General features: G+C 28.2%; 1 protein-coding gene across 1 annotated transcript; it reads left to right on the forward strand.

Annotated features, from left to right (window-relative positions):
• The first annotated feature begins 420 nt into the window (after window positions 1-420).
• On the forward strand, window positions 421-11,305 carry LOC135960154 (retinol dehydrogenase 12). The gene is made up of 6 exons (XM_065511379.1): window positions 421-649; window positions 9,411-9,653; window positions 9,717-9,824; window positions 10,087-10,260; window positions 10,322-10,529; window positions 10,595-11,305. The coding sequence occupies exons 2-6, from the start codon at window positions 9,473-9,475 to the stop codon at window positions 10,986-10,988; spliced, it is 1,065 nt and encodes a 354-aa protein (XP_065367451.1). The 5' UTR covers window positions 421-649; window positions 9,411-9,472; the 3' UTR covers window positions 10,989-11,305.
• Window positions 11,306-14,023: the final 2,718 nt, after the last annotated feature.

Below are 14,023 nucleotides of genomic sequence, written 5' to 3' on the forward strand. Positions count from 1 at the left end.
TTGTAAGTTATTTGGGGGCTACGGAAAGTTGATTTCAATATACAGACGGACATTGCCATATCGACTTCGCTATCTATAACGATCTAGAATATATATACTTTGTGCGGTCGCAAATGTAGAAATGGTGAAGGGTATAATAATAATAATTAAATTTTGGAAATAAAAATTATTTCACTAAAAAATTAAAAAAAAAAATTAAAATTGATTTAGGCTTTTTCGATAGCATAATATCGAGGGCTAAAACCAGAACAAACATGTTAAGAATTATTTCTATTATGTATCTGAAAATATCAAATATTCTAAATACAAGCACTTTTCCCCACCTTGGGAATTTCTACACAATGGCAATCCTACACATGGTAAAATCTTCAATAATTTAGTAACAAGACAATCAGCTGCAATTTAGTTGTTAAACGAAGCGTCTACTGAACAGTTGTTTTTTTTTCATTCCCAACGCAATTTCAGCGTTAATTTGTGTAGCCATATCAAACAATTAACAAATCAAACTAACAAGAAAACAAACACTAAATAACAATAAAAACAAATAAATATAAAAAAAAATCAAAGTATTCAAATCAAATAGACACTAACAGTTAATGAGCGAAAACAACAAAATAAACTTCCTGTGAAATACAAAAAAATACTAGAGGTGAGTTTATTCAAAATCTATATTTAAAAAAGAAAGCATTTAAAGAATTTGTTTTTAATTTAACTTCTTTAAAAAGACAACAACAAAAACTAAACCTTCATTAGTAAAGGTAGCACGTAAAAAATACAAATAATATAAATCCAAAGAAATACAACCAACCTACAATCTGAAGAAGAAAAAAAAAGAAAGTTTCCCAGTATAGGCAGAGTGTGTGTGTGGTTTTAGTGTGTTGTTATCGGTTTAGTATTATTATCGATGATGATGGTGCCTGGTGTTGTTGTTGTTAGTTTATTATTCAGTTAATGTTCTTCTGCAGTTTTCGATCATTTAAATTTTATTTTGGATTTCAACTTGTATCAAATGGCACAGCCAACAAATAAATGTAAAATATGAATGATTCAATTTCGTTCTCGGTAGCATGTAGGTTGTGTGTATTGTTATTGTTGTTGTTATTTGTGTAGATAGAACTAATGTGAAAGAGAGGGACAGGAGATTTTATAGTTATTTTCTAAATCCGCCTTCTTTAAATTAAATTTGAAGTTTTAATTAAAAATGTTTATGTTTTAATACAGTGCATTTGTACTTAAGATAAGGTGGGATATTTGTATACCATTTTCCATAAGTGCTAAGGGGATTTAAATTAAATTAAATTTTAAAACAAAATTACTATTGAACGTAAAATTAATTTCGAGTATGCGAAATACCATAATTTTATAATAGAAAAACTAATTTGATTTTGAAAATTTTGAAAAATGTAATTTCAAAGTCCGAAAAATATTTTTTTTTCGAAAAATAACCATTTTTCGAACTTTGAAATTACATTTTTAATAATAAATTTTTATGTTTTCACAATAATACATCAATAAAGATTATTTTCTAGTATTTTTCGGATTTTCGAAATTATGTTTGAATTATTGAAAATGCCTTAAAGTGCTAAAATCATATTTTAATAAATAATTTAATAATAGAAAATGTAGTTAGGCTTTTTATAGTATACAACATTTAAGTTTTAACCTTTTATAAATTAAAATTTTAATTTTCGATATTCCGAAATTGATTAATAATAAGCAATTTTAAATAAATATTTATGTTTTAGTAATATTAGATAATAAAACTTTATTTTCGAGCATTTTTCTCATTTTCGAAATTAAGTTCGAATTTTCGAAAATGTGTTAAAGTGCTAAAATCTTGTTTTAATAATAAAAATTATAATTAGTAGTTATAGTTTATGCAAAAATTTTAGTTTTAATTAAAAATATATTGTATATTTAAACAATATTTTAATTTCGAAATTAAAAAATTAATGAATAATAAGCAAATTTAAATAAATTTTTAAGTTTTCATAATAACAGTTCATAGATGCTTATTTTCTATCATTTTCCCCATTAAGTTCGAATTTTCGAAAATGACTTAAAGTGATAAAATTTCCTTTAGTTATGCTATTTATTAATATAAAATGCAGTTGTTTTTTTTGGAATACGTAAACTATAAGTTTTAACAGTTTTTAAATTCAAAATATAAAATTTCGAAATTCCAAAATTAGTTTAAAATTAAAAAATGCGAAATTTGTTAAGATTTTTAGCTTTTATTTTATAACTTCATTCTAAATACTTTTTAATATGTATTGCAACATGTGGCCGAGCTTTGTCATGTTGGAATATTACGGTTTCATGTCTGGCAGCATATTCTGGTCGTTTTTCAGTGTGATGGCCTGGTCACATTTCCGAAGCTCATAATAGATATGACCCTTTTGTACCCACCAAATACAGAGCATTACTTAAGCGTCATGGATATCTGGCTTTAGTGTCGATTCGACTGGTTGCCCGGGCTTCACGTACGATCAATTATGCTTCGGGTTATCGTAATGGATCCATTTTACATCGCAAGTAATGATTCGGTGAAAAAATGATTTTCTTTTATAACGTTCAAGTATTATTTCAGACATGCAAAATTGTCTTTCAATTTCTGTCGGCTTCAATTCGTAGGGTCCCCAATTTTCCTGATTTTTGATTAATCCTGCTGCTCTCAAACATTTTGAAATTGCTGTTTGAGTAGCACCCAATGATTTTACAAGCTCTAGTTGAGTTTAACAACAATCTTCATGGAGTAATGCCTCCAATACTTGCTCTTCAAACTTTTTTGACTGGCCTGGGCGATCTTTGTCTTCTGTGTCAAAATCACAACTTCTGAACCGCACAACCATCGGTGTATTTCAGCGGTACTTCTTTGCAAATTAAAGAAGTAAAGCTAAACTTCCCGCATATGACGCTTTGTTAGCATAAAATTCGACATTTTCGATGTAAGGGTCTGTTGGCTTCAAATCGTATGGTCCCCAATTTTCCAATGATTTTGCAAGCTCTAGTTGAGTTTAACAACAATCTTCATGGAGTAATGCCTCCAATACTTGCTCTTCAAACTTTTTTGACTGGCCTGGGCGATCTTTGTCTTCTGTGTCAAAATCACAACTTTCAGCGGTACTTCTTTGCAAATTAAAGAAGTAAAGCTAAACTTCCCGCATATGACGCTTTGTTAGCACAAAATTCGACATTTTCGATGTAAGAAAACATAGTTGTTTACACTATAATGTTCAATAACTAAGTAAATCCCGCATTTTTAAGTCATAAACCTAATAAATTTATGTTTATTTGCCCGCTATTTCTATTTTCGAAGCCATTTAGCTAAGCCACAATAAACAAGTAAGCGAAGACACAATACAGCGTTGCATTGCAATTTTCGTCATGATTTGGAGGTTATAATGTCAATGGAAACTCAGTTTGTTTCAAATGATATTGTATTGATCTATATTTAACTCCAGCTTCCATATAAACTATAGAAAAATGATAATAATTGGGTGTTTAATATGATCAAGCTTGAATAGCGATTATTCATTTCTCAATTTGCAAATAATTTAATCTATATCGTTATCACAGGTTAGTGACATAAATTGACTCATAATAATGTTGATTTAACTTAAAACAATTTATCAAAAGCAATGTTATTGCTAAGTAATTCATGCACTCCCCTTTCCCCTCTCTACACTCCCATGAATGAGCCTTAACCACAATGATAAGGCGGCAATAGTTTGGACTTTGATATTTAATAAGTAAATTGCGTAAATATACTATTTTTACTATACTTTTCTTATCTCGGCTAATGTCTCATATTCCCTTAAAGGTATTCCCTGTAAAAGTATTTGGGATGATAATAAAACTAATGTCTGGTTTTTCATTTAAACTTTAAACAGTTGTTTAAAGGCAATTTCCGTTAACAAAATTTATTTATGTCACTTTTTTATTACGGTTTAGCAACATTACTTAAAAGTGCGTAACCCTTTTTGTTTTAAAACATTTTAACTTTCTAGGTTTAATTGAATTACGAAAAATGGTTTCACTTAAAATTGAATTAAATGAAACTTAATTGAGGCTATCAGTTCAAAAGTGGTGTAACCCAAAATATTTATTTAAAGGTATATTCAACTTACACTAGTTTTGCTACATTACTTTGTTTACTAGGCTCTGTGTGAAAATTATTTTTTCAGTTCAGCCTGCTTTTGAATACCCCACTTTTGTATTGATATTGGTTATGTAACATCAGAACAGCAACCAAAAAAATTCTGAGTTACACCACTTTTGCGCTAATGGCCTCAATTATGAGTCAAAACAAACCTATTTAATGGAAGTAAAGGAGTGTTTACTAAAAGATATTAAGAAATATTGTGCTTAAAACTTATGGCTAATGAAAAACAATTTTAATTTAAATCACCTTAACGTTTTGCTAAATATTTAATCATAAATTTATTAATTCAATTTAAAAATTTTTCCTTTAACTTTTAAATCAATTTATCATTTATACATTTTAATTTATTCAGCAAAAACCATAAAATGCGTCATATCTGTAAGATTCGTTTTGAAGTTTACTAAGGGCATTAGGGGGATAAAGAGAGTTTTAGCATGTATCTCTTCTCTTTTCCACAAACTCTCACGTGTTCAAATAATAAGTTTTTGACAATAAACTCAATTTTTTAACTAAAAAAACAACAAAATATGAATTTTTTGAAACTTAATGTTTATTGATTTAACAAATAGTAAATCAATATTTAATTGTTTATAAATAAAATCTCTCTCTTTACTTAAGTATTAAACAGACAAATAAAAATAAATTTAAAAAAAATGTTAAACAAAACTTAATTTTACACTTTTCTTGCTGGTTAGACTAAAAGTTCAGTTTAGCTGCTTTTTTTATTTTTAAAAATGTGTGATATAAACAAATACTGAATCTCCGCTTTTATAGTGTTTTATTGCTAAAAAAAAAATCTGCGTTGTTTTCAATGAAATAGAAATTTCGAAAATAAAAAAAAATAAAACTAATAGCTACAAAGTCAGGGCCAAAAGCACATTTTAGGAGAAAACCAGTTTATATTTATTTGTTTTTGCTTTATTTGTTATAAAACGTTTCTTTTGTTTAAAATTCATAATAACTATACATAGTTTCTTATTATAGTTTCTTGTGATTTGTTTTATAGTTTACTTCTATTTGGCGGCTAAAAACAACATGGTCAATTGACAACCAACTGTTGTCGGTTAACTTCTCCAAAATAGCAGTAAATACGAAAATTGTACTTTTTATTTATTTCAATACTTTTACGACCTTCATTTTTTCTGTTTTTGTGGGTTACTTTTTTTTATGCCGATTCATAGTTTTCTCTACTATTTAATACAAGTGCACACAACACAGCTGCAGTTTTATAGTAAAAAATATTTTCATATTTGTTTTAAATTGTTTACCTTACTAAATGTATACGTACTTGTGAATAAGTTAGTTAGATATTGAATAATTTATAAATTTCAAGTAAATTTGGGAAGAATATTTTTCCACATTTAGCACGTTTCGAAATTACATATTTGATTTTCAACGTACTATAAATATTCCTTATTAATCACATTTAGAAAATTGTAGTCGTAGTTTTATATTTGAATAATGATTTCAAATCAAATTTTAATTAAAAACTTAACAAAATACATTAATAATATAGAAAACTAAGTAAATTTATATGTTTTCATAATAATCTAACACAGAATAAGCTTTTCGAAATTAACTTCGAATTTTCGAAAATGCTGCCAAATGATACATTTTGTTTGTTATATATATTTTAGTAAAATAAAATACATTTGAATGATCCAGCATATTGAAAAATCGAAGTTTTAGCAGTTTATAATAATCAGTAAAAAAATTAATTTCGAAATTCCAAAATAGATTAATAATAAAGAAATCGTAATTAACTTTTATGTTCTCTTAGTTACAGAGCTTAAAATAATATTTTAAAGCATTTTTCCCCATTTTCGAAATTAAGTTCGAATTTTCGAAAATGCCTCGAAATTGTCCACAACTTCGAAATTGAGTACGAATTAACGAAAATTTATTTATTATATATATTTAGTAAAAAAAACAATACACTTGGGCGATGGAAAAATTTCTAAGTTTTAGCAGTTTATAATAATCAGTAAAAAACTTAATTTCGAAATTCCAAAACAGATTAATAATAAAGAAATCGTAATTAACTTATATGTTCTCTTAGTTACAAAGCTTAAAATAATATTTTAAAGCATTTTCACCATTTTCATCGAAATTAAATTCGAATTTTCAAAAATCAATCAAAATAAGTTATAATATGTAATTTATAATGAATTAATATGAAATTTAAATTTTAAACTTAATAAATTTCATTTATGTTTTAATAATTACAAACCTTTTCACATTTTCGAAATTAAGTAAAATATTTCGATATTTAAAAACATATTAAATACATTTAAAGAAAATTCAATAAATTTATATGTATGTTTTCATAACTAAGCAAACTTTCTAGCATTTTGCACATTTTCAAAGTCAATTTCGAATTTTCGAAAAATTTAAAAAAAGTTTGTTTGGCCATGAAAGTTGATTTCGAAAAATTGTTAATAATATAGAAAACTTAATAAATTTATGTTTTCTTAATAACACACCTTAAAACAATATATTCCAGCATTTTTCACATTTTCGAAATTAAGTTCGAATTTTCGAAAATACTGCAAAATGATAAAATTTTGTTTTAATAAATAATAAAATAACATTTTGAAAAATCGGAATATTTAACAGTTTATAATTGATGTCGAAATTCGAAACAAGATTAATAATAACAAGTAAGAGTGCTATATTCGGCTGGGCCGAATCTTATATACCCTTCACCAAATTATACTTCAAAATTTTAAATATTTTTAGATAAACAAAATTTAATTTTTTTTCCAGTTGTTTTTTTTTAATTTTTTGGAAAAAAATTAGTTTTTTTTTTAAATTTTTCCCATTTTCGAAATTAAGTTCGAATTTTCGAAATTAAATTTTGTAATACATTGATTGTAATACATAATTTATAAAAGAAAATACATGTTCGATCCTTGGGATAATGCAAAATCTAAGTGCTAACAATTTACAATTCAAAAAAAATATTTTCGAAATTCGAAAACCGATTAATGATAAAGAAAATTTAATAAATTTGTACGTTTTATTAATTACCCATCATAAAATAATATTTTCTATAATTTTCCCCAATTTCCAAATAAAGTTCGAATTTCGAAATTGCTGCAAAATTAAAATTTTTCGATGTTAGTCTACTTGGAATAAATCAAAATCTAAGTTTAAAAGGTTAATAACACTAGTTTACAAGGTTTTTGCTCATGAATTGAAATATATGGGGATTTGTGTATTTAGGTCTTCTAACTTCGGAAAAAATATTTAAAAAAATCCTGGACGTCAAACTTTTGAGATATTTATTAAAAAGGAAACATATAAAAATGTACATTAAATTAGGACAAAAAAATTAAATGTGAAGTGTGTTAGTCCTCTTTTTATAATTATTTTCAGTTGTCTCACTCACGACACTCCAACAGTAGTCTTCTAGCATATTCTGATCCCAAAAACCTTGATAATTCCTCTGGAAAAAATCTTAAATCTTGATGGAAACGCTCTCTATGTTCGTCACTCATGTGTCCGAGGTTTTCCGGGAAAAAATCCACATGAGATTGTAAGTGAATTTTGAGGGACATATTTACACCCATCAGTTCCAAATTATGTAATAAAATCGAAACAATATCTCTGTAATTTTAACTTTTCTAATTCCCCAAAAATTCTTGAACAACAAATTTAAAAGAATTCCATGCTGCTTTTTCAACATCGGATAATACACTCAAATTTGGTATCACCCTAAATTTTTCTTATTTGAGGACCCACAAATATCCCTTCTTTTAATTTAGCCTCAGAAAGACTCGGGAACACGCTGCATAAATATTGAAATGCTGGTTTTGTCTTATCTACAGCTTTTACGAAATTTTTCATTAAACCTAATGTGGAGTGGAATTTTTAATGTTAATTTTACCTGGATTATATTCACTACAATTTGTGCAAATCGAATGAGGGACCCATTTTTTATACTGATTTGACACGCGGAATCCAAAATAATGTAAATAAGAATTTTGCAGTGTTGTATAATAATAAAGAAATGTTAAATATTTTTCGAATTTTCGAAAATGCTGCAAAAATTATACAATTTGTTTGAAATACGAAATAATATAATATAATCCCATTCAGGAAACCTAGGATATTGAAAATCAATATTTTTAATTAATAAAAAAAAACGATTTGAAAACTATTTTTATTAATACAAATCTTATTCGCATTGAATTAAAATGTGTCTATAGCCTTCACCAAGAGTGACAAGGGTTTATAAGTTTGTAATTTCCATATTTTCCATTTGCGACCCCATAAAGTACATATATTCTGGATCGTTATAGATAGCGAAGTCGATATAGCCATATCTGTTTCTCCGTCTGTATGTTGAAAATTTTCGAAGCAACCAATTAACTTACATACTTGATTGATATATAAATATGTCAACTATAGTCCAACTTAGATTGCTATTTAAAATAGAGAAAATTTACCCACAATTGGTTGAGATATAAGCAGAAAACCGCGACTACCTAAATTTCTTCACATAACTCTAATATGCAGATAATTGTTAATGCAACTCTGTAATGTGTCTTCGCTTAATTGCTTATTGTGTCTTAGCTAAATTTCAATGCAAATAAAATGGCGTTTGTCTCAGCATGTTCAACAATGTGATATTGCCACAAACAGGCAAAATATTACATTAAAGCAACACTTTACAAAACAAAATATCAGTTTCCTTGCCTTCGCCAATTACCTTCTTCAAAAGACGACAACTTAATTTTGAAAATTCGAATAACAAAACACTTAAATATGATGAAATTACTTTGGCAAGACATGATCCAAATAATTTGTTTTGATCATAGTGGAAATTTTGAAATTTTTCATTCAATTATTAAAATGTCAGCTGTCAAACTTATTTTAGTTGATAATTCAAGATAGTAAATTTGAAGTACAATTTAGAATCATAGAGAATAGACATAGAGCGGGAACTCTCCTGTCAAAGACCTAACTCAGTTGTCAGAAACCTAAGTGGTGAGAATGTATTAGTAGAAAAAACTATATGAAAACAAAAACAACACTCGTATATGTTATTATTTTGAGTTATTTTGTTGTTTGAGTTTTTTCTAGTTTCCGCTCTATGTTTAGAATATTCCTTAAATTTTATATAAAAAGCAGCATTCTTTTAAAGGTTTCCTTTAAATTCAAAGAGATTTTATAATGATAAAAAAATATTTAACAAAATTGCGAATCTTAAACAAATATTTAATTCCTTTTCTACTTTCAGCTCTCTCGTATTACAACTTCTTTTTCTTCTCAAGTGCCTGCTAATTACCACAAAACAAAATAATGTTTTTAGCAATATTTCTATTGGCATTAATTGCTTTATTACTAAGTGCCTTTTGGTTTTCGAAAACATCCAAAGAAGTTCCCAAGTCTTGGAACGAATGGAAAATGGAATTTCGTTATCAATATTTGGGCATCATAGGTTTAATTGAGGATTTCACCCATCGACCTAACGATAGAGTTGGTAAGTTAATTATTAAAATATACAACAATATTTCTTAAACTAAAAATTATTAATCCGTTGCAGATCTATACAAACAACCTGGACGTATTGCGGTTATAACTGGTGGCAATCGTGGCATTGGTTTGAGAATAGTGGAAAAATTATTAGCCTGTGATATGACTGTAGTAATGGGTAAGTAAGCAGCCAATTAATGTTTTTTTAAATTATAATTTTATTCGTTAAGAAATGGTATAAACAGAAATTTGCATATTTTTATGGCCTAAATCAAACGGCAACTGCAGTATATCTTGAACAAAAAATCAGTCTTTGTTCTAAATATAATTCACGTTCAAAGAAATTTATGTGTTTGGAATATTAAATTAACATTTATTTATATTAAGCCCTAAGATATGCTTTAGAATTTAATTATAATACAATCCACTTAATCCAACAGGTGTTCGTGATCCCAAAAGTGCTGAGGCAGCTGTTAAATCTTTAGTCGATTTAGAAACCAGTGGTGGAAAGTTAATCTGTGAAGAATTGGATGTGGGCAATATGAAGTCGGTTAGAGAATTTGCCCAAAAGGTGAAAAGCAAATTTGACAAAGTGGATATTTTATTAAATAATGGTAAGTATTAAGAATCTTCTTAAATTAAAAACAATTTCTTTTATAATGTTTATTTTTCCAGCTGGCATTATGTTTGCTCCCTATAAATTATCCACCGAAGGCTTTGAGTCTCATTTCGCCATCAACTATTTGGGCCATTTCCTATTGCAGCATTTATTAATGCCCTTGTTAAAGGCTGCCGCTAAAGAAGATAAACGTTCCCGCATCGTTAATGTTTCCTCTTGTGCTCATTTATTGGGACGCATTAATTACAGTGATATTAATGGAGAGTAAGTACTTTTAGAAATAAATAAATAAAGCCTTATTTTATCATTCTAATATTATTTTCTTTTAGAAAATACTATTACCCCGGTGCTGCCTACAGTCAATCTAAATTGGCTCAAATATTATCCACCCGTCATCTGCAAACACTTTTGGACAGTGAACAAGCCAATGTCCAGGTTATCGCCATTCATCCCGGCATTGTGGACACTGATCTGTTTGAACATTCCGCCACCACTTCGGTGCCCTTCTTCAAAAAACTCTTCTTTAAAACTCCCGAACAAGGTTCTCGCACCCCTGTTTATGCTGCCATTTCACCACGCATTGAGGGCCAAGGTGGCACTTATTTGAGTAATTGCCGTAAAGGTCCCATACATCCCGTCGCCTTGAATCGTGAGAAATGTGAGAAATTCTTTGATTACTCCTGCGAGTTATTGAACATTAAGAAATTCGGCGGCGACCAATGATTTAGAGCTATGACGATGACGTAGACGTTTATTTATAGGATTTGTATTGACGAGTGTTGTGGGATTTCTATCGTAATATTTTACTAACATTGCTTTCTCTATCCTGTTTCTTTTCTTCTAATATACTTTCTATTCTCATTCTCCCTTTTTTTACTTAACGTATTTAATAATATTTATATTAAACTCAATATTGTATTGTATTATATTGAAAACGTCCATATGTAGTTCTAAAATAGAAGTGTAATTATAAATATGAAATGTGTATTTATTGAAATGAAAAAAATAAAAATAAAACAATTTTACAAACAAACAATAAATAGTTAAATTGCTTTATTAAAATAATATTCAAGCATGATTAGAGATGCTAAACGGGGAATCCCGTTCCCGAAAATACCGGGGTTTTCGGGATTTTCTGAATCCCGAAGCCCGGAATTGTTTAATTTTCAATCCCGGGGTTTTCGGGATTTTCCAAATCCCGTTTTTCATAAATAAATATGGGAAATTGTCATTTTTGTGTGCCTTTTTCATGCATTTTGACATTCTACATGCCCGAATATCACAAAGTGATGTCCAGCAAAGTTGTTAAGCTCAACAACTGCTACAATATAGTTAATAAAGGAAAACAGTATTTTTGGTTTTCCTTGAATGGGGCTCTTGAAAATCAATTCTTCACCCTTTATTGTGAGTTGTCTAACAAAACTCAATTTAAATTCAAATGAAATAGATTTTATCTCAGATGAGGAGCTCGAACAAAATTAAAATATTTCGATTGCTAAAAGGCTAAAAGATAAGGTACTGTTACCAGTAGTACATTAGGCTGTATGGCTGTAGCTTGTGTAGGAAACTTAGTTTTCATCGACGGTTCAATGGACAAAACAGTGTACCTTAATATTTTAAAAGAAAACCTACTACAATGAGTTAAAGCTTGGGAATATTTCTGTTATCAACAGTACAATGACCCCAAACACACAGCCCATGACGTCCGAATATGAATAGTGCATCATGTTCCCCACATTCTCCCGACTCCTCCGCAATCACCTGACATGAATCCCATAGAAAATCTGTGGGATAAATTTGCCGAACGTGTAGGAAGCACCATATTATTAGTAAGACTCAACTTAAAGAAGTCCTGTTATAAGAATGGCAAAATATTGGAGCTGACGTCACCAAAAATTGCCAAGACTATTAAAATAAGTCATTAAAAAGATAGGCTACTCCACAAAATATTAAACTATTAAAAAAAAACTATTTTCCTATTAAAAATTAGTAACTGTGTGAATATTTCTGTCCCCTTAAAATCGAACTTCGAAACATTAGTTAAATTTTTTTTCTGAAATGTGCCAACTTATGTTTAGTTTTTCCATATATTTCAATAAGTTATACGTAAATAAATATTTTTTTGAAACCCGTACGAAAGTTGTGGCCTTCGTTTAAAAAATATGGAAGATTTAAGATAAATCTGTATGCTGTGTGAATATTTAAGTCCGGCACTGTACATAGTTATGTACGTTTCTTTCTTATAATTTTCGGGATTTTAGATTTCCCGAAAATCCCGAAACCCCGGTTTGGGATTCCGGGATTCTTTACCAAATCCCGAACCCCGGGATTTTCAAAAATCAGACCCGATTAGCATCTCTAAGTATGATACAATAATTGTAGAAGGTAGAATCACTAGGGAGAGTTTTCAACGTCAAACTTTGATTTTTTTCATATTTTCTTTTGTTTGACGTTACAAGAATTGTATAATTGAGAATTTATTTTCTACTGAGTGTACCTCAGTGTTTTTCAAATTTTTTTTTTTTGAAATTGTTTTTTAATTTTTTTTAAAAAAAGTTTTTTCCAATTTTTTTTAAAAATTTTTTTTGAATAAAAAAAAATTCGGGTTAAAAAATATTTTTCCCGATTTTGACCCATTGTAGGTCCAACTTACTATAGCCTTATCTACATCGTTGAAATGGACTTTGAAATATCTATCATTAGATATCCATATTGTCTATATTAATGATTAGTAATCCAAATATAGATCAAAAATCGAGGTTGTCCCGGTTTTTTGCTCATATCTCCGTTATTTATGAACCGATTTTGCTGATTTTAAATAGCAAATTTCTCGAAAGCATGTCTGACAGAATTATTGAAGATTTGGATCCCGAAGATATCTGGGGTCTTCAGAAAATTGATTTCAACAGACAGACGGACATGGCTTAATCGACTCCGCTATCTATAAGGATCCGGAATATATATACTTTATAGGGTCGGAAATGAAAAATGTAGAAATTACAAACGGAATGACAAACTTATATATACCCTTCTCACGAAGGTGAAGGGTATAAAAACGGTACTTGGTGGGACACGGATTCCAGATAATGGGCAGTTCTATAACGTACTATCTGTCTCGTTCATCGGATATGTACTTTAGGAGGCTTAAGAACTTTATGAATACAAAAAATCAATTTGGACTTATTTTAAGAATAATATAATTTTACCATTTTCCAACAAATTTATCGAAAAAGTTTTATTATTTCGAATTTTCATTTAAGTTCGAATTGGAAATATATTTTTGAAATAGAGGAGGAAAGCAAGTAGATTGGATTATTTGGATTAATCCATTCCCCTTAAAAAAGCAAAACATTTATAGTAGATTTCTAGATTTATGAGTCTCCCTCAAGATATCACCGATCGATCAATAGGACGAAATGTTGTTCATTCAATCGGAAACATTTTACGATTGGAAGCATTTTATTTGTCTTTAAAGATTATTTATTTTATTGAACAAAATGTTAACATTATTATTATTTGAGGAAATAAATTATTCACACATCCTAAAAGTATACCTTATATTTTATAAACATTAATACATGATCAATGATCAACCATTTAACAGAGCTTGAAATTAATATTTATTTGTTTTACAAAATACATACTTAATTGATTTATAAAATAGTTAACTGTTAAACTTAAAATGATAATTAATTATTTAATTATAACAAATCCAATATGTTAAATACAAATTTGAATAAATTGAAAACAGTGTTGTC

The sequence above is a fragment of the Calliphora vicina genome, chromosome 5 (genome assembly GCF_958450345.1).
Source record: "Calliphora vicina chromosome 5, idCalVici1.1, whole genome shotgun sequence".
NCBI classification, from domain to species: Eukaryota; Metazoa; Arthropoda; class Insecta; order Diptera; family Calliphoridae; genus Calliphora; species Calliphora vicina.

Coding starts and splice junctions, on each gene's coding strand:
- LOC135960154 (XM_065511379.1), top strand. CDS start 9,473: ATGTTTTTAGCAATATTTCTATTGGCATTAATTGCTTTATTACTAAGT. Junction 10,261..10,321: donor GGATATTTTATTAAATAATG/GTAAGTATTAAG, acceptor TTATTTTTCCAG/CTGGCATTATGTTTGCTCCC. Junction 10,530..10,594: donor TACAGTGATATTAATGGAGA/GTAAGTACTTTT, acceptor ATTTTCTTTTAG/AAAATACTATTACCCCGGTG.